The sequence below is a fragment of the Neofelis nebulosa genome, chromosome 5 (genome assembly GCF_028018385.1).
Source record: "Neofelis nebulosa isolate mNeoNeb1 chromosome 5, mNeoNeb1.pri, whole genome shotgun sequence".
NCBI classification, from domain to species: domain Eukaryota; kingdom Metazoa; phylum Chordata; class Mammalia; order Carnivora; family Felidae; genus Neofelis; species Neofelis nebulosa.
Window position 1 is genome coordinate 16,962,224 of NC_080786.1, and position 25,727 is coordinate 16,987,950.

The 25,727-nt window shown below is 43.3% G+C and overlaps 1 protein-coding gene across 7 annotated transcripts in view; it reads right to left on the reverse strand.

Moving 5' to 3' along the window:
• The window catches only part of RARB (retinoic acid receptor beta), a 681,957-nt gene that overhangs the window by 159,862 nt on the left and 496,368 nt on the right, over positions 1 to 25,727 (reverse strand). The window contains exon 1 of one of the 7 annotated variants that reach the window (XM_058729724.1): positions 14,413 to 15,151. The exons of 3 other annotated variants lie outside the window; for them this stretch is intronic. In XM_058729724.1, coding sequence (XP_058585707.1) covers positions 14,413 to 14,569 — 157 coding nt within the window. In that variant the 5' untranslated portion in view covers positions 14,570 to 15,151. Of the gene's footprint in view, positions 1 to 4,926; positions 5,247 to 14,412; positions 15,152 to 25,727 lie in introns of those variants that run through there. 3 more of the 7 variants (XM_058729728.1, XM_058729727.1, XM_058729726.1) reach the window with 3 other exon arrangements.

The window sequence follows — 25,727 nt, forward strand, 5'->3', positions numbered from 1 at the left end:
AGACAAGTCTAACCTCAGTCACTTCTTCTTATTTTTTTTTTAAGTTTATTTATTTATTTTTGAGAGAGAGAGAGCTCAAGCAGGAGAGGGAGAGAAGGAGAGACAGAATCCCATGCAGGCTCCGCGCCATCAGCGTGGAGCCCGATGTAGGGCTCGACCTCATGAACTGTGAGATCGTGACTGAGCCGAAACCAAGAGTCGGACGCTCAACTGACTGCACCACCTAGGTGCCCCAGCCTCAGTCGCTTCTGACTGCAGCCACATGCAGGACCCCAAGAGAGACAGAACCTTGAAAGTTAATAATAAATTGTGTCTTAAGCTACACAGTATTGAGTTGGTCTGTTACATAGCAATACGTTAATTCTATAATTATTAATTAAAGATTATTTGGGGGGGGGGGCGCCTGGGTGGCTCAGTTAGTTAAGTGACTGACTCTAGCTCAGGTCGTGATCTCGTGGTTCATGAGTTCAAGCCCTGCGTCGGACTCTGTGCCAACAGCTCAGAGCCTGGAGCCTGCTTCCCATTCTGTGTCTCCCTCTCTCTGCCCCTCCCCTGCTCATGCTCAGTCTGTCTGTCTCTCTCTTTCTCTCAAAAACAAATAAACATTAAAAAAATATTTTTAAAGATTATTTTGGTGGAGCCACAAAGAACCCGCAGAAAGGCTCATTTCAACTCTTTTAGAATCTGGGAGACAATAATTTGACATGGACTGTACACTTTGCATGCATTCCTGCCAGATACAAGGGCAATGGAATAATTCCATCTAAAAAATAATGAAGAAGTTCTTCATAAAAGGAGCGTGCTGATTGCTCAGCTACATATTCCAAGACAGTAATGATTCAAATATCATAGAACAAGGCCCTTTAAAATTGTTTTTAGGGGCGCCTGGGTGGCTCGGTCGGTTAAGCGTCCGACTTCGGCTCAGGTCATGATCTCACGGTCCGTGAGTTCGAGCCCCGCGTCGGGCTCTGTGCTGACAGCTCAGAGCCTGGAGCCTGTTTCAGATTCTGTGTCTCCCTCTCTCTCTGCTCCTCCCCTGTTCATGCTCTGTCTCTCTCTGTCTCAAAAATAAAATAAACATTAAAAAAAATTTTTTTAAATAAATAAGTTTGTTTTTAAAAGTTGGCTGTAATGCAATGTGTCTCCCCCCACCCCCAAACTGCTTATAAAGCTCATTCATACCCACCTGAGCCCACATGTGAACACCACCTGCCTATCACCTGCACACACCCTCTTTTATTTTGAGATGCAGATGTCTGCTTAGAGGGTCGTTGTATTTTTATTTGTTCCTCCAGGGGACAGATTGAATTCTCCTCCCCACACTGGACATTGCCGTTCAAAATAATAGCAAAAGACTTGCAGGTAATGGGCTATAATACTCACTTGATACTCACTAAAGGAGGGTTTAGATCACTTGCTCTCTGTTACCTTTCGCGAAACATCTGTTTCATATGCGCCAGTTAAAAGTGCATACATCTGTAAATAATAAGCCTGTGTGTGCACATAATTTAATGAATTAGGACATAAAAAGGAATTGAACAGTAGGGGCACAGCAATTAGAGTAACTGCCCATTTTGTTAAAAATGTATTGTTTCCAGCTTTCACTTGGAAACCCTCTTATTATTCTGTGGGTTCTGAGGCTTCCAACCTTCTTATTGCCCCTTCCTGCAAAGCACATAGGAGTTTACTTCGCAGAGTTGGCAGAGGGAAGGCAACCCACATAATGCAAAGCCGGGATGGGAACTTGCAACTGGCTGGCTTCTACTTGGGAGACCGGAGTTGGGTACCTGATCTAGTCTGTGCCTGGGAACTCTCATCCGTAAAATGGTGCAATAACAGGGCTTCCCAGATGACATCGTTCATTCTGTGTACTTGGCAGGCAGTAAGAGCTTCATCAGTAATAATTATGATGATGGTGGTTTTGCATTCTAATGAAAATCCATCACGACTTGTGCCCAGGTCCAGGGAACAAACCTCGTTCAAAAGTTTCTCTTGGTTGTTAATCTGGTCTTATGTCTATTTACCTTCATCATTTCTAGGGATCGACAATAAAAAGGGGGGAGGAGGGACCATCAGAAAATCTGCTTCTCGGATATCAAAACGAACGCCAGAAGCCCAAGGAAATATCCTGTGCCCATTCAGGCCAGTTTTCTGGCTAATGCATTCATAAGTGTTCACCATAACCGCCAACCTGAACTTCCCAAGTTTTGACTGCTCCCTGGAAGTTTACCTTCAGGTGTTCTGAGTGACTCTAAAACATACAAATGTATCAAGGCGGAAACCATTTGGGATGTTCTGAATTGTAAGTTTGCTACTACTGAACTATTCTCAGCTTAGTTCCTGAGCACCTACTGTGTGCCAGGCACCAGGTTGCAGAGCAGAGCACACATACATGAGCAGAAGAAGGTCCTCCTGGGAGAGACAGGATGGCATTTTCTAGAACACATGGTGAGCCTTCCACAGTGTGTGGCCGGTTCCTCTCTGCCTCCCTTAAGTTTAAGACGTTTCAACTGAGTTGAAAGTAGCTTGGAAATGTTGGAAGATACTCTGTCCATTTGAAAGTCAACAAGGACACAGGAGCACAGGAATAGAATGTGATGCCACAGCGATGTGATGACTGCAAGAAATATAATTGAAGTCCAGCCCACTGGGATTCTGTGAAAATCCTGGTTTAGCTCTGTAAAATGTTAGTAAAGTAAGTGCTATGCATTTGCCAGGCCCCAGGAAAAATAGTTCCACCCAGAAGGAAAACACGTTAAACAATGACTGAAATCCCCACCCTCTGGTATTCTGTTTACGTTCTCTTGCAGTCTATTTACCCTCTACATAAAGAGATAATTAAAGCTCCTTAATAGCAATAGGAAAGAAGAATAATGGTGAAAGGGAAAGAGAACAAATATTGAAAAAATATTAATGGCTGGAGTATACAGAGCTGCGTTGTTCAATACAGTAGCCACTAGCCACGTGTAGGTATTGAAACCTTAACAGGTTAAAATTAAATAAAATAAAAAATTCAGTTCCTCAGATATATTAGGCCCATATCCAGTGCCACACAAGGCTGGCGGCTACGATACTGGGCAACACAGAACTACAGATCATTTCCATCACTCTAGGAAGTTCTGGACAGTGCTGATATCTAGTACACTCAAACGGCGGTGTGCTTGACCATATCCACCGACTTAACCACAGTTAATTGAGGTACTAAGTACACAGTTAATTGACCAGGTACTAAGTAACATACTAAGACTGGAAAACAGAAGGACACAATATCTCATCCCCAAAACGTCCCAGGTTAGTAAGGGAGCCCAGTCAATAAAACAAAACAGAAACACACACACATACACACACACACACACACACACACACACACACACACAGGAGAAATGGGTAGAAACACAGAAAACAAACTGGTAACTTTAATGGTACATATGGTAATGGGTATCCAAGTGCTTCCCATAAAATTTTTGAGCTTTTCTGTGTTAAAAAAAGTTTTTCATAAGAAAATAAGGGGGAAGGTTATCTATTTACTGAATATTACCTATCAGGTACTTTAGATACACTCTTATCTAAGTCTATGGTAAGCTTGCACGGTAAGCATTGTGGATCCATTTTATAGATGGAACAACTGAGGGAACTGGAGCTCTAGCTTCCACAGCCGAGGCAGCGCATGGAGAATGCCCAACTCCACCATGCGACACACTGCATAGCACCACGCCGTATCCCCCGAACACGTGACGGCATCTTACAGGTTCCATTCAGAACCTACTGCGTGACTTCTGGTAAGTCACTTCAATGCATCCATCTGTCTCCATTTCCTCAAAATACGTAATTCAGTAACAATTAGATTTCAAACAAACAAACAAAAACAGGTAGAACATGGCTTATAAAACTCCAAAACAGATGGGGCTCCTGGGTGGCTCAGTCGGTTGGGCGTCCGACTTCGGCTCAGGTCACGATCTCACGGTATGTGAGTTCGAGCCCCGCGTCGGGCTCTGTGCTGACTGCTCAGAGCCTGGAGCCTGTTTCGGATTCTGTGTCTCCCTCTCTCTCTGACCCTACCCCTTTCATGCTCTGTCTCTCTCTGTCTCAAAAATAAATAATAAAATGTTAAAAAAAAAAATTAAAAAAAAAACCAACTCCAAAACAGAGAGCAATACGTTACATTTCAGATATCACTGAAATCAGAGCATTATGGGAGAGGCTAACAACTGTCGTAATTATTTCTGTAAACTTCACCAAGCAGTAATAGTTTTCTTAGGTTTGGGACCCTCCAAAGAAAACAGATACTTTAAAACAGGCGGTGAATTCCAAAAGGGCAATTTAACTTCATCCTCTCTTAGGAAGCTTCCCCCCACCCCGCACCCCGCTTTTTTTTTTTTTTTTTTTTTTTAAGTAACGGATGATATAATAGTGATCCTTAACTATGAGGCACCCCCAGCAGGAATCATTAGCAGTGGTCTCTAGAGGAGGGTGACAGGTGAACTTGGAGAAGACGCAGAGCCTCATTTCTCATCTCTCACCTTCCTGCGATTCCCCAGTAAACCCAAGACTCAAGCAGACCCTGACTCCTGTGAGGTACGGAGGGAGGGAAGGGGCCAATGCAGAATTCAGCCACAAACAGGATGGGACACGGGACAAAAGAGGCCGTGGCTGCTATCAGAGAAATAACGCGTCAGAGGAACTTATGCGAGTTACGGTTCCTTACTTCTCTCTTTTCTACATCTCCCCCACGCCAACACGGTCCGGGGCCCCTTCTCGGGTTTATTAGGGCGTAGGACACGTTCCAGGAATTCTTCACGCAGGTGATGCAGATGACAGACCTAAACTGGAAGTGAGTCAGTCCACACAGACGGTGGGGAAAAACCCTTCCCGTGGTTTCAGCCTCAGCCCTACAACTTACTGTGCGACTTCAGACCCACTCCTCACCTTCTCTGAGACACAACTGCCTCTCCTGTAAAACGAGGAGCATCGTACCTTCCACGCCGGATTAGCGGTGAGGGCCGACTGGCGATAAGGCATCGACAGGCGGCAGAGGAGAACCGTGGAAAACGTGTAACCAGCCAAAAACCGACGAACGAAAACCCCTCCGTGGTGCTTCAGTGCAGTCTCTATCGTCAGAAGACAATCGTTTCTTTCTTATCAGAAGGCACGCGTGTGACGATCGTTACGGGGAACGGAGGATGGCCGCACTTCCTCTGTCACTGCCCCGTCGAGAGGCAGAGTTTGGGGATGCGGGCTGGCCCCGGTGCCTGCTTCCGCCCACAGAGGCGCCAGTGGCTCCGTGCCAGCTCTGGATCTGGCCCTTCAGAGGGCTGGGGGCTTCCGCTTCCTCCCTCCCTCTCCGATCATTGCTGCCCTGCTGGGACAAGCACGAGCCACGTGCAGCCGCTCGAGTCGACAGGCCCAGCTGAGCTCCCTGCCAACGAGAGCGACGCGGACCGCCAGCCAGGGGAGTGAGCCTGCCGGGACTTGGAGAGACGCAGGCCTCAGCTGACAGCGTGTGGAGCAGAAGACCTGCCCAGCTGAGCCCGGTCCATCGACAGACTAATGAGATAATAAATTGTTAGGCCACTAAGTTTCGGGGGCGGCTTGGCACGGAGCAGGAAGTCATGGGAACAATGATCGAGAGATAAGCGATCGTTTTCTTAAAAGCCAGTCTAATCAGACCCACCCCAAAAGAACATTATTTAACAAACACTCCGGAAATATCCACATAAGGGTCTTCCAGAAGCAACTTTGGAAGGTATGCGCTCATTCCAGGGCTCCCTACACCACGTCTGGAAATTACCCGTGAGGCCTCCACTCGGGAGAACCTCTTGCCTGCTCCTGCGGCAAAGATGTTCCACCCGCCCGATCCCTCACCTGCAGCAGCTGTGGTTCTCGGGGGTGTTTCAGTTCTTTCCGTGATCAGACTCACGTTCAAAGTCCCGAGGAGATACTTGTGTTGGTGTTATATAAGAGGGTTGTGTCACAGGGACTTGTGTATGCAATTTCTCCATACATTAGGAGTCCAGAGAGAGCAGGGACAGGGTAGGAATCATGTTGGTGTCACCCAGAGAAGAGAACACATCAGGGAACCTGGGATACGGCAGACACCCAAGAGCTGTTTGGTGAGTGACCCCACAAGATCGAATCCACCGGTGAGCAATGAAAACGGACTGTACCCCAGACAGCATCTCTGGGTGAAGTCGCACTGTGACAGTTTCATAGGTGACAAGGCTCCCCTGTAAAAGTCGGTCCTCTGTAGTAAATCTGGGGGCTTGGTGAATGGATGCCACCGAATCAGGGCCCGTGTTACCCAAATGGTGACAGAAACGGGAAGGACTGTGACCCAGGTTATGAGCCACAGACAGAGGAACCTTTTGGTCGAGGAAAAGAGGTACCAACTAAAAAAGCAGCTTCGCTATGAGCAGAGACACGTGAGCCACAGGTGTCATGCTGGAGTCAGAGCACAAGTCTACTCCGTGGCTTCTGTTATGTTTTCTGGGCGAGAATAGCCTCCTCATTTACATGAGCTCTGATCTTTCTACAAATCCTGCACCGTAGACATCATTATTCCCATTTCATAGCTGTGGAAATCGATCCTGGGTCAAGGCGGGCTACTTTCATTATCTCAGACCATCGGGCAGTGGCAGGGAATACAGGTGCAGAGGTACATGGGAGGGTACGAGATGTGAGTGGGCACGCAGGGCAGAAGCAGTAAAACTTTCAGAGAGTGACAACTCTTCACAGCCTCCGGTCTGAGAGCAAGAAAATCATTATACCTTCTTGTGGTATAGGTATAGAGCCCTGGATGGACAGGTGATAGGAGAACCTTTGTAAGAGTACGTGCAACTTGGGGCCACTAGAAGCCCAGCATGGGTTTCTGGAAACTCTTGCCCAAGTAGCAGAGAGATGCCCTGTTCATCTACATCCTCCAACTTTCTCTGCAAATCCAAACCTGTTCATCCTATCTCTAATTCCTATTGTTCCCTCTGATAAGCAGGGCCCCAGTGAACAATTAAAGCTTTCAATAAATAATCTCTAAGCACATTCATTTGATTGACTGTTATTTGATACAGCAGTTAGTTTCAATGGGGCAGTTAATATTGATCACATAAAGTACTCCAGACAAACATGAAACAGTTCCAGAACTCCATGGATTATTACCCTTTATCTGCCAGTCATCTGGGTTACTTGTAATGGTCACGGAATTTAAAATCAATAATAACAATTAGTGTTCTGTACACCAAAACGGATGAATCATGTGAAATGGGTTTTCATATAAAATCAAAGGTAAGGCAGACTGCACCCTGGAAAAAGGCTCTCTGAATTTCCGGTACACATTTGGCAAGGTACTTTCGGGCAAGTGTTCCAAACGGGCAGCAGGAGAGAAAGAAAGGTATTTAGGAGGAGAGGTGGCTATAAAAGCCCACGTGAAACCCCTGACAGTCCTCATCCAAAGAGATGAAGTATAAAAGATAAAAGTGACCAAAAGGAGTGCTAACAAGCACAGTGAAATTAATGGGACTGGCAATTTGCTTCCTCTGAGATGCACTTCTAGCTACCTTTTTCGGCTTCTGATTCATAGGCATTAATTGTGATTTTTTCGTAATAAAATGGAAGCAACGGTATTTTAGCACCATGGCACCAGTGCTGTTAATGTCTGGATAATTAAAATGCAAAGCAACAGAGAAACGTTTCATCATTAAACTGTAACCAGCGCACTATGTGAAATCATCCATTCCAAAGACTTGTTTTTCATCAATTATTTGTTATTTATCTGATGTAAATATAAGAAGGACTAATTAAAATGTATGCCTTTTTATACAGCTTCTTGTCATTAAAGCCAATGAAAGCATTCTGAGGACCATAATGAAATAATTATGTTTGCCTTTAAGAATTCTCTTCAATAACACATGGCAGTACTGAGCTAAATTAAAACATCAGGAACTAAATTTCGCTTGCCTCCATTTCCATTTTAGTTAATTATACCCCCAAGCTTTTCAATAGACCAGACCCTAAAAAATCTTTTGAAGCTGAAACAGGCTTCAGATCACCAGCCTTTTTATAATTATGGACCTTGATAACAAGACCTAGGTACCGTAGCCCCAAAAGCTTTACAATTTTTGAGAGGAGGCGTGGGTTAGACAAGGTCTTCATTTGCTCTGGAAATCAGAGAAAAACTGAGATAAACGTGATCCAAATCTTCTCCTCCCAGTTAACGGATGTCCCCGTCTTATCTGGTCTTGCCTGCATTATTTCTACCCGAGTATTTTGGATTCAGCTATTTGGATTTTTCTGATTTGGTAAATTGTGATCTGTGGTGAACGGTAATTGATCAATAATAACAAAACCAAACATTTCACTACATCTGAGTCAAATTAGGAGAGTAACCCCTTATTCAATACTTAAAACAACAACAACAACAACAATTATCTTTAAGAAAAGAGTAGACTCACGAGAACCTATAAACTTGAAAAAACAAAAACCGGCTCTTTCATTCAAGTTTCTCCCCCAGACCTCAAATCGCAGATACTTGCAAAGGCAAGAATAATGTGAGTTTAAGAAAAAAGGAAGACTGAAAGAGGAGAGCAAACACTGCTGGGGGCTGTCAGGGCTGGTGGCAAATGAAATGGCTTTAGCAACGCTGTCTGTCATATGATGCGGATGGGGGTGGGAACTTGGTACTGAGGAAAGTAAATAGGAATACCAGGGATTAACTCTGACAATGTGAATTCCTTCCCATTTTGTTATACAGAGGGAGTTGGCGGGGTTCATGGGGGATAGGATTTGGGGACTGCTGCAGAGACCTTCTCCAGACACATCAGAGGGAAACTGTGGACAGCTGGGAAACAAGGATCTATTCTAGGACAACGTAAAATTGCAGTTATACTCTCAGAATCTGCTTTTATTAAAATCACTCCCACCCAAGTGACTCTTTGTTCTGTTTAGAGAAATTTCCTTTGGGGCATGAGGGACGTACGTGGTCACCCACTGTCACTCCTGTTAAAATTAGCTTTCCTCGTGCCTCCACCCCCCCGCTGGTTCAGTGTGTCAGCAATGGGGGAGGCCTGCAGACTCCTGGAATCCATGTGCCCTGACTAGAGGAAATGCTTGGCCAGGCTGGCTTGCCTGGCTGACGTCAGTTCCTGTTATCCTCGCCTTATCGTGCAAGGGACCAAGAGTCTTATCTTACTGAATGGCCCCCCTTTCAGCTCCCCACCCTGCAAGTCCAGAGAAAAAAAGCAGGTCAGCAGTTCCATTGCCTGTTTGAATTCTCCTCTAAGAAGCTCTGAAAGCTCAAGATAAATAATATAATACCTGCAGACTCACCCTTACTGCTTCCTAGGTCGGGAGAACTTGCACAACTTTATTTTTTATTCATTTAAAGGGGCTCAGGGGTGTGGGGTGAGGCGGGGATTATGGTTCTTAACGACGGAGTGAGGAAGCCAGAAAGGAAAAGAGGAGAATTCGGGGCAACATATTGACTGATGAGGTTGTGTCATTAGATCTTACAGATGGGGAAGGTTATCTCATGTCCTATTTAACAAGAGGTACTTAGGCCAAGCCACTTACAGACAGGATACTGATAAATCTGGAACCTGAGTTCACTCCACTCTCCTCTCTCCATCACCGCCCGTTTCAACTTTTTAAGGAGAAGCTAGCCAAGAACTGATACAGCTTTGTTCATAGTAATTCAATTTAATAATTCTCTCCCTCCCCCCACTCCCAATACATACAACATGCTGGAATGAGAACCACAGTCATTGTACTTAAATCAGGTTTTGCAGGGGATGCCTTCTACTTACAGAACTACAGTGTGCCACAAAAGGAATTCATGTTCCGAAGGATGACCCAGAAGCACAAGGCGATCTTCAGTCATAATGGAAAAATTAAGCTGTGAGCGCTCTAGCTATATTGACCAGAGAATCCAAACAAAGACGTTCTGTGCCACTCCTGGGTTCAAGGGGCAGCCTTGGAAATCTCGTAATATTGAAATATCTGGCATATTTCAACGATTTATGTGGGAATCGTGGCAGTATATCTGAAAGTGGGTTACTCTAGAAAATCAGAGACGTACGATTGCCCTAACTACACTATAATTTGAAAGGCAAGATCCTACATTAATATCTTTTGGAAAGGTTTTCAGCCAAGATTTTTCTGATTAACCTTCCTCAAAAGCTCCCATTTCTGAAAGAATGTATTTAATTGATAGTTAACTGAATCTCTAGTAGAACATTTAAAGTAGAAAAATGTCATTTAAAGATAAATTTATTGGCACTTACGTGTAACTCAAACTCTATAGAAGATTCTTTTTAAGATGTTCTAAAATGAATACTGCATTTATTGTTTAACAAGCCCTATGTGATTTGAAGAGCGTTTTATATTTTGCACCTTGGTTTCACATCTCCATCTTTCTCCTTGAGAGTAACTCTCTGATTTAAAAAATTCCTAGCCTTTTATTAAAAAAAAAAAAAAAAAAAATCTGATTTCAAAGATTATAAATGCCTTGAGAGCAGAAGTTACAATCTTTATCATTCATCGTGTATTTCTCTTCCGAGATAGTTTACTGATGCTTGTGGAATGTACAAAAGGGAAAACGGTAAGATTTTCTTCCCTTTTCAATCATCCCAGGGGCTTAATATGTTGAAGGCAAATTACAAGCATCTGATATCCAGAAGAACTTTTACTTTTTTGTTTTAAAGAAAAGTTCATGACAATACTGACTGGTTATATATGGTCAGGGCCAGGCTTCCAGAAATGAGAAGAAAACTTTTGATTCAGATCAGTTAGCCTATCAGAAATGGCCATTCTGGTCATTTATCTAATTAGGACAAAAAAAAAAAAAAAAGGCCTCTTTCAAAACAACGGCTTTGCATTTGGGCTGGCAAATCAAATTCTAGCTGGCGCTTCCAGACCAATTCCATAGCCGAAGTTTAAGCAGACAGACGTGTACCTCTCCTGTTTTATTTTCTGGAATCTACAATTTTCTGGCGATAAAATTTAAACTCGTGGGTTTTTTTTTTTCCCTTCTAGTTTACACATCAATACCTCCCTACCCAAAGTACCAAGTTATCAGCATATGTACAAAATTTTAGTATTTCTTTCTTTCTTTTTTTTTTTTTCCTACAGGGAAGGAAAACTTGGTGAAATTTCCGCTTATTTTCAGACGACCCTATCCTGCACTCTGAGATGTAAGCAAAAGTCCCTTTTCTTTCTCCTTTCTGATGGTATTAGTTACCACTGTCATGTGGCTGAGAAGCAGAAAATTATGTCCTACTTTAGAAAAACAATTGAGCCTTTTCATCGAAATATTTATTCAAAACCCCATTCAATTCATACGGTGGCTGTCAGTCTTTACTTAGTCTCTCTTTCAGTGGGTATCTTTGATTTTGCCACTTTGACCCCAATTTATATCTCACTAGGAGAGGATTTGGATACTGTTTAATACTTAAAATTCAGGTCCCAGGGCTTTGAGAAGGGAACTTTTCTTCCTTCCTTAATCACACATCACTGTTTGTTTTTAAAACAGATTTCTCCTCATTAATGGGCAAAATACTATTTCAAAAAGAAAATATTTCTTTTCTCTTTTTTCTTTTGATGTGCTGAGTATGTAGAGGACAGGGAAGAAGGCCAAGAAGTTGTCACACTCATGATTTCACCGAAAGCAACTATATTTAGACCACAAATATTAGGATTTATCCTATGCCCACTGAGCAATTAATGCTGAAAACATTGGGAGCAGGCCCTAAAACCAAGATAATCCACGAGGCATCTGAATACAAACTTTGTGACTGTGATACCTTCCAGGGGCAGTCTTAAATCATATTATTTATACCACATTCCCTTAGTAGCCCGCTAATCCTGACTTCAAATTTTTATAACAAGCAATTCACAGGCCCTACTCAAACCGGTAGCTGATTCGCATGCCATTTTTCTGTCATTAAAATTACAAAAGAAACTAAAAAGAATATTCTAACACCTTTCAAAGACGGCTTCTGGTGCGTTTTACATTCAAAGGGTTTACTCTGATTACTACACACACACACACACACACACACACACACACGAAAAAACAGAATCTCAAGGCAGAAAATACTTTTGGTTGGATTTAGTACGATTTTTTTTTCTCCTTGCCCACTGTTTCCTCTGTGTTAAGAGCGTAAACAGATCTGCTTCTCGTCAAAACACTCATTAAGTACAATGGAAAAGCTTGTGGTTTTTATGCTCTTTTTTATCCAAACGAAGCCCTAATATGCTTTTATTTCACAAGTCCTAAGTAGCTATGCCACCCTGAACCAAACACCATGTGGCAGACATTTGTTAGAATTTTTATTTATGCTTAAAAACTTAATCTCTTGAACAACTAAACGCAGGGTCATAAAGTGGTTTATGGAGGATAAAGCAACTCTCTGCAGGGGCAAAAGCAATTTTTACAATTTATTCATTTAGCCTATAGCTGGGGTGTGCTTTTCCAGCCCTTGCGAAATTGACCACAATAAACACTAATTGCCTTGCTTACAAAAATAAGACACTGGAATTTCTGAAATCCCTTTGTCAAATGCCTTTATTTACTTTTTCTAATGCAAGTTTCTTTGATTAGCTGAACTTTGCTGTTATCGACACTTCTTGCTTATCGGCCGGCCCTAGGCAAATGACACATTCACCACTCGCTCTCCCCAGATAAGGCAAATCCCTTGTTTAACTTGTTCAAGAACAAACAAAGCTTTTCCCCCTACTCCTACAACTTAATAGGCATGTTTGGAGGGTTAATTACAAAGGGAGACTGTCTACTTGTAAAGGCTCTATTAAGTCTAATAGCTTTCCGCCAAGGGTCCTGAACATTTTTTTCCCCTTCGTTAAAAAATATGTCTTACAGAACTTTTTCTTGTACCAAAAAGTTTTCTCAAGAGCTCGGGTTCCCTGAGATTCCAAGTGAAATTGTTCACATTGTTTTAACTGCTACAGAGGACAGGTCTCAAAGATCTGTTGGTGGGTTGTACAATTATTTTGTAACTCAGTTTCTTTGACTTCTTCAGAAAGAACACAGGCAGCAGGAAAGAGAAGGCATTTGAGATGAAGACGCCTTCTGAAAATTATTTTCTTTTTGCCCTGGTTATGGCTCTAACAAATATTAAGTCAGACAGCCAATCGGTTGGCATCAAATGGTTATTGATTTTTCAGCTACAAACCTGTTGATTTCCTGGCCCAAGTAGCAAGTCTTTATTGCTAAGAAAAAGTTTCACAGAGAGCAATTTAAATCTGGTCACTGTCCCCGCTCTCTCCCTTTTCTTCTCCCTCTTTACATAAGCCACCATGTTATTAGGAAAACTCAATTTCTTCCAGTTAAACTTTGACCTCTTTGAAAACAAAGATTTAAAATGTCATTTTCAGGCTAATGCGCCAATGAATTGTCAAATAAAGTACTAAAAACATTTTGATAGATAGCTGAGCCATTTATCTAAATCACTGTCAGGGGGGCGATGCATCCTGCAGGCTCCCACCACAGCCACCCGAACGTGGGATTTTCTGGGACTTCTGGTCATTTCTCAAGCCTGCAGCCACACTACTGTTGACCAGATGCGTGCCTCGGCATCGTGTCAGGATCAGATAACCAAATAGTCAATATTTTTTTTAAAAACTGGGCTACTCCACTTAGATTTCCTTCCCTTTAAATGATGTCCAGGTTCTGGGCTGAATTGCAAGATATGGAAATAATGGATGGCTCAGCCCAAGGGGTGTTCATTGCCAGTAGTTTTCTAGCAAAACAGCAACTTCTTAGAGCAACAAAGTGACTCGGAAAGGTGGCAGCAGGGTCAATGCTAAGAAATATTGCCTTTCCTTAGCAAGGAAAACATTGGAAGCAGCAGCTTTAACGGGTGGTTTATGAACTGCAAGAGCAGGAGCCACCCTAATTAGGCTAAATTCCTTGCAAGGACGATGTCATATTTTAATTACTTTGGACTCCTGAAACACACAAGGGGGGGATATATACAACTAGCAGCTAATCCAAAGAACAGCAAAGTTAAATTCCCCTCTGCATACATCTTAGTAAAAACTGCACAATGTGTCAAATTGCCTTACTTGAAGAATGTTTCAAAGTCCTGTGGTCACACTCTACTTCCCCCCCTCCCACCCCCCCCCCCCCCCACTCCATGCATCTTTTTAAAACTGTTTTCAAGAGACTGTAAGGTTGGTAAGGAGAGGAGCGGGGGGTCGGGAGGGGCTGTTTGGGAAGAAAACATCTAACAGGAAATTTTCAGCAAGAGGGAATCAATATGCACGCCAGCATATCACACCCTTTCAGCATTAAATCATTAAATCCTTTGTCTTGCTACCAATGCAGTTTGTTTCCAATGTCTTTATTGCATGCAAGAGAGACAATTCATTTTTTTTTTCTTGGTAGAAGAAGGGAAAAAATAAACCTACATTGAGCAGTGTGCCGATGCTGCCATTCGGTTTGGGTCAATCCACTGAAGCATGCTTTGAGAGCTTTCTCCTGGAGCATGCAGGAAGACGGACTCGCAGTGTAGAAATCCAGGATTTGCCCAGGACTCACTGACAGAACATCCATACAGTCAAACATGATCTCCCCTGCACCGAATGTCTGCAAAAGTGCTTATCCTCTAGGTGTGGAGGCAAATGGCATAGAAAAGTCCACCCAACTCCATCAAACTCTGCCCCTTTTTTGGCACGTAGGCTGTTGGTCTTTTTCCCAGCCCCGAATCATGAATTATGACAGACAAGCCAGCTAAAAGCCTGTAATTGATCCAAATGATCATTTACCATTTTCCAGGCTTGCTCGGCCAATCCAGCCGGGGCGGGGGTTCCCAGAAAGATCCCAAGTTCTCCTTCCAAGCAAATGCCTGCAAAAAGCCTTCCGAATGCGGTCCGGATCCTACCCCGACGGTGCCCAGACAAACCCTGCCCGGCTCGCTCGCGTCCTCGGCATCCCAGTCCTCAAACAGCTCGCATGGGGGAATTCTGGTCCCCCCTTTGGCAAAGAATAGACCCTCCTGCCTCTGAACAGCTCACTTCCTACTACTTCTGTCACACAGAATGAAAGATTGAATTGCCTAATATATGCGAGTGAACTTTCGGTGAACCCTTCCCGGGCTGCTAACCTTCAAATGACCCAACGAGTCTGACATCACCAACTCCCAGGATTCTCACAGAGCTTAAAAACTCCCAGCAGCCCTGCAAAAGCAGACAGCCAGAGAGGCAGCGGGCGAGCGCGCAAGCCGCCTCTTTCTTTCCCATTTCTCACCTGAACAACAATGCAAGAAGTGCTTTTAAAACGGGCAGGGGAGGAGCCGGGACACCGCTCGGGGCTCACGTTGAGCGCCAACTTCTCTCCCTTTCCGCCTTTTTATCCGCCGCGGGCTTAGCTTGGAAGCGCGTGTCCCCCTCGCCCGCTCGCCTCCTGCCCACCCCCGCGCCCCCAGCCCACCCTCCACCCTTTAAATTCCTCCGTGCGCCCGCCTGGCTGTTACATTCCTCGTAACTTATGTGTTTTTCCACTCCCGAAAAAGCACATGCAAGCCCTCAACTGTAGAGCAGAGAGGAGAGCTACTCCTCGGGGAAGCCTTGGGTTGAGAAACTTTCCATTTGATTCTTTTTTTTTTTTTTTTTTTTTTTTTTTTTAAATACCCCCTCTTTATCCCTCTTGCAAAGCCCTGGGCGGAGGGATTGCATTTGCTCTGGAGTAATAATCTAGCTTTCTGGATTCATTTACTTAAAAAAAAAAAAATTCTCTCCAGTCTATATGCAGCAGTCAAGAATTGGTTTACTCCTGCTCCAAACACTCACACATGGAATCACATGTATATACAGGATTTCAGGATCTGAGAAGACACAGTGGTCTAGAGTGGATGTGGGGCTCCAACTGAAATCGGTGCCACTTTCAGTTCGACCTTTAAACCAGCTGTGTGATCTGAGACAAGTATTTGATCTGAGCCTCAGTTTTCTCATCTGTAAACTGGGGATATAGGGCTGCTGTGAGCCCCCCCCACCTCCCCCCAAAAAGTACTGTAGGACACTGTATCCTGAAACAAGTACTCACTGATTTATTTCATCCTTTCACTTTTCACCTGGGGAAACAGAAGCCCAGGAGGGGAGGCTGAGACCTATCAGAGGCCACAAAACTCAGAGCCATGACTAGAACCTTACTCCCTGCAATCCTAGTCCAATGTGGAAATTACTTTGCTGTTCCCATAGCCTTGGACCCCGAATAGCATGTTGGTGACCTCTGTCATTTCATGCACATACACACACACACATACCCAACCACCACATAATTAAACACATATTTTGAAAACTGGTTAAGCGTGAAGGTTTTATATTTCCATGGGCCAAATTTCCCCAACGCTAGTCCCCTGCTCAATCTTGGTTATTGATTAGAATAATTTGAAGAGAAAGAGATTCTTTTTTATACTGGCCGTATTGACCCAACCGCGAGGGAGGAGAAGCTTTTCAGCCAGTCTTAAAAGACGCAGAAGGACAGGGGCACCTGGGTGGCTCAGTCGGTTAAGTGCCTGACTTCGGATCAGGTCATGATCTCACTGTTCGTGAGTTCAAGCCCCGCATCGGGCTCTGTGCTGACAGCTCAGAGCCTGGAGCCTGCTTCAGATTCTGTGTCTCCCTCTCTCTGTGTCCTTTCCCTGCTCATTCTGTTTCTCTCTGCCTCTCAAAAAATAAATAAATGCTTAAAAAAAAAAAAAAAAAGACGCAGAAGGACAGATGCAGTATTTACAAATAAACCCAGGCAGCTAGCTTTCAAAGGGAGAGCCAATCCACATTGTAGCCGTTTTGCACAACTTGTTTAAAAGGATGCAATGCACATCTGAGAAAGGAAACTCTGTGGAGTAATGAAAACACCCTACCTCCTCCACTACCACTCTGATATTTACTTGTAATTCTACAGAACAGGGCAGGTAAGTGGGTAGACAGGAGGGAAGGTTTCCTGCCCCCAGCAGGGAAGAGAGCCGCCCTGGGCTCCTTTCTGTGGATAGTGCTGGAATGTGCATTGGCATCCAGGCCTTTTAGAAGCCTGTCAGGGGGCACCTCGCCCCATGCTGAAAGGCTGCTCTGTCTCCAGGAGTTGCTAAGTGGCACTCGTGGTGTAACATGAAAAGTATGCATCACACACACTTACCAAGTCAAAGATCCTTTTATGAAGGTACATTAAAACAATTTTCAGCCCAGCAAGCTCAGCTCTTGCCATTGAAAAGTCCAGGACGATAGCGGGGCTTGCTTTTGCTGAACTGTGTTTGTTAATTCTCTCTTTTTCAAAGGACCGTCATTTTATAACGGAGGTTTGTAAGGAATCCTTTAACTACAAAGAAAACACACACCTTAAGCAAGGAATACAGAGGAATGAACAAAACTTTAACACGCTGTCGTTAAGATGGTTGTAAAGATACACAAAGTACCACATTATGTGCCAATCTCTGCGTGCGTGGACTTACAGCTCCCCGTGCTTACTTCCGGCCCTCCGGCGTTCCTTGGAAACTCCTATGTGGACTCACAGGCGATAATGGAGGTGGGTGAAAAGGTATATGAGCAGAGAGAAAGAAGCGGCTACATTTAAAGTACATCAGGAAGAAGAACTAAGAGAGGAGAAGCGTGGCCCCACTGCCAGCTGCGTGTATTCGGGTTTCTTTTACCCAGGGGACGCCACCGCCCCCCCTTGTTCAATCATCGTTCCAAAGGGTAGGGTGCTCCGATCGCAAGCTGAAGATGGGGAGGGCGTCTCCCCAATTCCGCTTAGTCTCATTCCTTCAGCTCCAGTTTCAGCCTCATCTAGGAAGGGACATGACTGTTCCCAAATTTCTACCCTCAATACTATGGCATGGCACAAGAAACAGTAACAAAGCGGGCAGGGGGAGGGGGTGGGGGTGGGGTGGGGAGGGATGGCGCTAGATTTGCTGTTTTCTTTCTCCGCACCAGAAAATTTTAAACTTCTCATCACCTTGGGGTTCTCTTCACTAGTAGAGGAAGAAACTTGGGCTTTTGAATACTGATCTTTTATTTCAATCTGTGTGAATAGAATATTATGGGTTTCTTATAGTGCAACAGCACTTACTCGTCTATTCATCATTTCTCATCATGAATTAATTATGCTGATAGCAACTATTAGAGCTATTATTTAATCCAAGTATTAATTTATAAAGCAGACCCCAAATTTAGCTACATGTTTCTTATCATTTCTTCATCAGGGAATCTAATTCTCACATTTCTTGAAAACCTGTCTTCCTCTAAATTCTTTATCTTAAGTAAAATTTAGGAAAGATTTACAAATAAGCCACACGTCTTTAAATACATATTCACGTACCATAAAGATTAATGACTAGGGAGAAGGTAAAAAATGGCCTAGTTAATTTGTTGGTAATGAGGTTTAAATAATTGACGCCTATTTTAAACATTAATCAAACAGAAGAAACCTTTCCCAAATATTCTCTTGGTACGGCATAAAGTAACATTCTGATATGAGTCATCTCCTCCATTTTGTGTTTCATCAACGATAAAAGAAAACTCTAATAAAAGTATGTCCAACCACCAACACAAAAAGCCAAAGTTTTGGGACCAAAATCCATTTTGTTTCAGAGTAACTGTATATTTGTCAGTGTGACACAGCACATTTGAAACCCATAATCATAAAACAAAAATTTATAGCCAAGGTTCAGGGTCTACATCTGTTTCTCTGGTTTTCGTATAGCAATTACCCACTGGACAATCCAGAAGGAAACGCCATGAATCATGCTCTGCAAACGTGTTTGAACGGGAGAGTTTCGTGAAGACAGAGCCGGCATGTCTGTGTACCAGGAGTGAAGCCGGCCGTGTTCAAAACTGGTCAAATGCCTTGTGATGTCTAAATAAAAAGATTCTCACAGGCACAGACATCTCCACCCGACGCACAAGTCATGCAAAGTGCAGGCACACACGGTGGGGGGGGGGGGGGGAGGTAGACATAGATCATTTTAAAAGACACACACACCTGCCTCTTCCATGTTTTTCTGTTTGCTTGCTTTATTTTTATATATTTGTGGGGTTTTTTAAAAGCATTAATCTCCCATCAACGCCTCTTGCCACAATTTTGCCAGAAAAATAGATAGCTGGCCCCGGGCCATGTGTGTGTTTCGGCTGGGAAGCCAAGGCAGGGATGTGCTGCCAGCACAAGGCAAGCACTCAGGCTGTTCCCAGGACTTCTGCGCCACCGGGCAGAGCTGCCTGCTGTGTTGGTGGCTGGGAGAAGTCCTGACACTAATCGACGCATGGAAACTGCTTCTGGCCCTCCCATCTGAACACCTGCTAATGTTCCAGGGCTGTCGATGGCCATGGATCTTCTACCAGGAGACCTTAAGGCACTTTGCAAACGTGAACGTGCAGAGCGGCTCTCCGCATCTGTGTAGAGACTGGGTCTTCTCAGAACCCCGAGGAACATCTGTTCTTCCTCAAAAATGTTTCTCCATCTTGAGTGTTGGCCACCGCGTCCTTCTTTCATTTGGTTCCTTTCTCTGCAGCTTCTTGTTTTTTCCAGTTTCCTCAATGAAGCCTTTCCACCTGGGTACTTATGAACACCATTACCCAGGACAATGGTGCACGCTTCTCTCTTTCCACTCTTGATTTGTTTCTTTAGCACGTCTCTGCTTTTGCCGTGCATGACTCATAAAGACATCTCTTCAAGTCCAACAGTTTCCCTCGGTCCCAACTTGAAACTTAAATACTTGCCTTCCTGAATGCCTCAGTATCGAATCCCTCAGTTTGGGGAAGACCTATCTTTGGTTTTCCCCTCTTGTTCATTCTTCTACTTTTTTTTTTCAGGATTTTTCCTCTTTTTTTTTTTTTAATGTTTATTTTGGAAAGAAGGAGAGGGAGGGTATGTGAGCAGGGGAGGGGCAGAGAGACAGGGAATCACAGAATCCGAAGCAGGCTCTGCGCTACAGCACAGAGCCCGATGAGGGGCTTGAACCCACGAACCGTGAGATCATGACCTGAGCAGAAGTCAGACGCTTAACAGAGTCACCCAGGTGCCCCTACTTTTCCACTTTCCTAATTCGGATATTTTTTTAAGTAATACACACTCTGCAACAATATGAATGGATCTAGAGAATATAGATTTGATAGAGATGCTGTATGGAATAAGGCACTCAGAGAAAGACAAATACCATATGATTCCACTCATATGTGGAATTTAAGAAACAAACCAAATGAACAAAGGGAATAAAGAAAACAAGAGACAAGCCCAAAAAACACTCTTAACTATAGAGAACAAACAGATGGTTACCAGAGGAGAGGTGGGTGGGGGATGGCTGAAATAGGGTCTGGGGATTAAGGGTACACTGACCACGATGAGCACTGAGTAATATATAGACTAGTTGAATCACTATATTGTACACATGAAACTAATACAACGCTGTATGTTAACTACACTGGAATTAAAATAAAAAATTTTAAAAATCATAAAAACTCACAGTCTAGTCTAGAAGATACAAAATGAAAAGTTGCTGGGCATCGATCTGTGTATCTTTGGTGAGGGTCGTATGTTGCTTTTATACAAATAATACATACTGTTTGTAACATTTTTCTATTTGGCAATATTTCTCGAGATCCCTTCAAGTAAACAGTGTAGGTAGAACTCCCACTAAAAAACCAAACCCCAAAACCTAAATAGGATCTCTTTACATTAATGCACTGTAATTCATTTAGCCAGTGCCCTGGCTATTTACCTTGTTTCCAGTTCTTCAGTGTTTAAGAAGCCCTGTGGGTGTGTGTCTCAAAACACGAGCTGGAGAAAATTCTAGCAGTAATATTGCCAAGTCAAAGATGATGGGCATGTTAAAATGCGGTGACTACACAAAATTGCACTCCAAAAGGTTGTGCTAATATATATTCCCCTTTTGTTATAAAATAGGAGGCAGTAAAACTTTTTCTGTTTAGGGTCATAGGAAATATTTTGGGCTTTGTAGGCTATATAGTTTGTGTTGCAATTGCTCAATTCTGCTTTTATAGTATGAAGGAGCCATATATAAACGTAAACGGGCATGGTGTGTTCAATAAAACTTTATTTACAAAAACCAGCAGTGGACTGGGATTGTCTTATGGTCTATAGTTTGTCTACCTGGGTTGTAACTATTTTTTTTTTTTTTTTTTTAACGATTTCACCAAATTATATATTGCCTTGTCTCTATCTGTTTAAAACTCAGCTCTGGGAGCCTGGGTGGCTCAGTCGGTTGAGCATCAGACTTTGGCTCAGGTCATGAGCTCACGGTTAGTGGGTTCAAGCCCCACGTCGGGCTCTGTGCTGTCAGCTGGAGCCTAGAGCCTGTTTCAGATTTTGTCTCTGTCTCTGTCTCTCTCTCTCGCTCTCTGCCCCTCCCCCACTCATGCTCCATTTCTCTCTCTCTCAAAAATGAATAAACATAAAAAAACCTCACAGCTCTGTACTTTTGTGTTTTGTTAATACTTTAATTTCTCCTCTCCTTTAAAGCTTTACCCAGTTTCAACGTTTTTTTTTTTGTTTTTTTTTGTTTTTTTTTTTAATTTATTTTTGGGACAGAGAGAGACAGAGCATGAACGGGGGAGGGGCAGAGAGAGAGGGAGACACAGAATCGGAAACAGGCTCCAGGCTCCCAGCCATCAGCCCAGAGCCTGACGCGGGGCTCGAACTCACGGACCGCGAGATCGTGACCTGGCTGAAGTCGGACGCTTAACCGACTGCGCCACCCAGGCGCCCCGCAACTTGTGTATCACATGAAGAACGATATGGTCCTTTTGCTTCATTAAATTGTTTCATCCAGAATCCCCTCTTCTTCTCTCTTGCTCAAAATTTGCCACTTTCCTACTTCACTCGTTTCACTTCCTTAAGAAGAGGGTGCAGGATCGCGTCTCTCCTTCACATGAGCCCAGATGCCCCTGTAGTATCTTTCCTCCACCACCAAACCCTGCTTTAAAGTCCATTATTTCCATGAAGCCCTCGTCCCCCTAACATATGAGGGCAGTACTGAGGAGATGGAAAATATAACAATGACTTCTAAGAATAAATGCCAATGGCACCACCATGCTACAACTTGCCCATGATGTCCCTGTATTATTCTGCCTGAATTATTTTTTTCTGTCTCATCTCGTTATATCTTCCAATGAGCTAAGAGGAGATGTGCCACCTACTTGGCAGAGGGCTTAATAGAGCAGCAAGACTCTTTTCAATGACGGAAAGAAGCACAAAGGTTTCTAAGGCTGCTTTGTAATTATTTCACGTTAATATTATTAATAAAGGAGAATGTCTATAACTGAAATGCCTACCTTAATACCTACTTCAGCACTTCATTTTTTTGAAATCGTATGTATGAAGAGAGGCTATTAGTTGGCTCTTAAACTGTGCTGTTCAAATTAATTAAAATACAGGACAACTAAAAACTTCGTTTCTCAGTCACACTAGCCACATTTCAAGGGCTCAAAAGCTTCATGTGGCTAGTGGCTCCCGTGTTCCTGGGACAGCACAGATATAGAACATTGTCACCATCACAGAACATTCTACTGGACTGAAAGGTCAGTTTAGTGTTCAGAGGGGTGCATGGTGAGTGGGGCCATAGAGTCTGGACAGCGACTGTATTAGAACCCAAGCTTTGCCTCTTCCTAGCTGTGTGACCCTTGGCAAGTTACCTAACTTCTACGCGCCTTAATTCCCTCACCTATGAAACGGAGATATTAATGGTAAACATATTAAAAGGTTGTGGCAAAGATTAAATGAGGTAATACAAGTAAAAAGCACTTGCAACATTGCCTGAGATGTAGTCAGCTCTTAAAAAGTGTTAGTGGAATGTCTGCAAGAAGAAAATCAAGTCAGGACCCCATAGCTCAATTGCTACTGCTACCAGGCACAGAGACTATTCTGTCAGGGCAGTTAATTTTCAATCAGGATGCACATTTCAGGGTCTGGGGTGGCAGGCATATGCAGTTAGGGCAAGTTCCCCAAGAGATTTTGCTGTGTATGTCTGGTTAAACAGCACTGCATTGAAGCATTTTTATATATTTGTTTAAGAGAATGGTTTCTTTTACAAATAAGACACTGAGTCAGAATGGCAATGGATTATTCTACAAGCCCCACCCCTCTCTCTCCTGTGGGATGCAGGACACATACATGACTTGCTGTTTTCTGCAGAAATGGCATTCAGTCTCAAGAACACCAAGGCCAATTATAGTTAATTAAATGGCAAGAATTGTACAAGATGGAAGACTTGAATATTAACTACCCTTCCTTCCTCCCTCCCTCCTTCCTTCTTTCCTTTCCCTTCCTTCCTTCCTCCTTCCATCCTTCGTTCCTCCTTCCTTCCTTCCTTCCATCCTTTTCCTCCCTCCCTCCTTCCTTCCATCCTTCTTTCCTCCCTCCCTCCCTTCCTTCCTTCCATGCATCCATCCATCCATCCCATCCTCTTATTCATTCATGTACCTCACCTACCCACCCATCCCTCCATTTACCCATCTAATAATCCATCTGCCTTTCTAGTTATCCGCCATCTACTTGTCCATCTATCTGTCTACTCACCATCTACCCATGATCTAACAACCCAAAGTAATGAAGTATGGCTTTTCAACAGGCAATATATAGAGCAGAGAGAGGGACAAAAGTAAAGCTTCTAAGACTATGCATGTGTCTTTCTCTAGACTCCTTGAAAAGGATTTCCTGATGAGATGTGCTGGCAGAAATAAGGTCAAAGGCACAGGCCACTGGAGATTTTAGTTAAACAAGTTTGATAAATCAGGTTGTGGCTGGGGAGCCCCTCAGATCTAACACACTGATCTCTAAGAGCATCTCAGGATTTGAAATGCTAATGAAGCTGAGTTCTATTAGCAACACAAAAGTTTTTGACTCTGAGGGAAAGCTAAAGGCTCAAAAGGAATTTCCATCAGATTCTACAGGGAAAGGGAATGTAAAAAGTAGCAAATACATCAGAGAGGCCATTGGAGAGGGACTGGAGTTTAAATTCATCCTGGTGTCTGACAGAGAAAAAGGCAAATAAAAAAGCCCAATGTGATTTAATGCGAATTGAGGGTAACATAGAGCCAAGTAGAAATCTATGTGAAATTTCTGTTGGGGAAACAATGATATGTATATATGTACCTTACACACACACACACACACACACACACTCACTCACTATGAACTCAATATCGATATTTTTGATGAAAAAATAATGTTGTCTGTCTTTTCAAACTGCAGGGTATAAAGCCACCTTCTGGACATCTACCTTAACCAAGGACTTTGAAAACTTCTGTTTGAAAGGATACCATGGTGGCTTCCATAATTGGGTTTTGACATTTTGTCATTGTTTGCTTTTTCATTTTGAGTTAGAGGTGCTTCAAAAGAGATTAGCAAAGATTTTTCAGAAGCAATAGTTCCAAAATTTAAGGCAACGCGTATAAGCACGGGAGGACAAGCGAGGGAACAGACAGACAGAAATATGAAGTATCTCCTCTGTGTGTTCAAGCAAATGCAATGATAAAATGTAAGATCACTGCAATGATTCCCAAAGCATTTCAGTGCTAGGGCTCCATACCTAGGGCTGCCTCAGGAAAATTTCTCAGGTTCTGGGAAAGTAATCTGTATTCTAATCAAGGGCCTCAGGTACTTACTCCGCACACTCAAGTGTCAGACTTCTGCTACCCTGGGATGTTCCATTTGGCGAACGCCAAAGAACAGGAAACCCTTCAGAGGATTAGGTGTTAAGAAAGACTGCGAGGGCTGCAAATGGAAGAGCTCTGAGCCTGGACTAAAGTCTTGGCTCTGTCCTCGACGGATGTATGCCTTGGGGTAATCTCATCATTTTCCTGAGCCTTATTCTTCTTGTATATGAAGATACTGTCTGCTTCCAATGATAATGTGTAGTTCAAAGGAAGCAAATGTTAAAGGATTAAGTGAAATAATGTCCGAGAAAAATAATTACCAGTCTCTGAAGTATTGTGTGACATCAGGCATCACTATTCGCACATGAGGTGAAAACAGACCAAAAAATATTTTCAACTCCCTTATAAACTCTGTGGAAAACAGCTAACTCCAACCTCTCATCTAATGGATAATCCTCTTTAAAAATCCACAATAGGTCATTAATTAGCTGAGCACAGGGCTACCCAGACTGGGGCCACATTTCCCAGCGTCCTTTGCAGCTAGGTACGGCTACTACGTGACCACGCTGTCAGCCACAAAATATGATCAGAAGTGCTTTGCCCTAGTCCCACATCACTTCCTTAAAAAGTAATTTCCCGCCTCCCACTTGCAATTTCACCCCTTCTCTGCCAACTGGAATGCCACGGGAGCCTGTGGAGACCAAAGAGACGAGGATACCAGCCCAGGAGAAGACAAGGCCATAAGACGGAAGAAACCTGGGATGTGAATGTCCATGTGGAACACAGCCACCCTACCAGCTTATTTATCTCGGGACCATTACATGAGAGAAAATGAAACCTCCATCGTATCTATGCTATCATAGTTTTGGGTGACTTTTAAAATCAAGTTTAGTTTATATTCTAATTAACCAAACCCCTTTTGATGTGTTTAAAATGCTCAATAAGAAAAAGGAGGGCCCCTAGGTGGCTCAGTCAGTTAAGCATCCGACTCTTTTTTTTTTTTAATTTAAAAAAAAAAATTTTTTTTTTTTCAACGTTTTTTATTTATTTTTGGGACAGAGAGAGACAGAGCATGAACGGGGGAGGGGCAGAGAGAGAGGGAGACACAGAATCGGAAACAG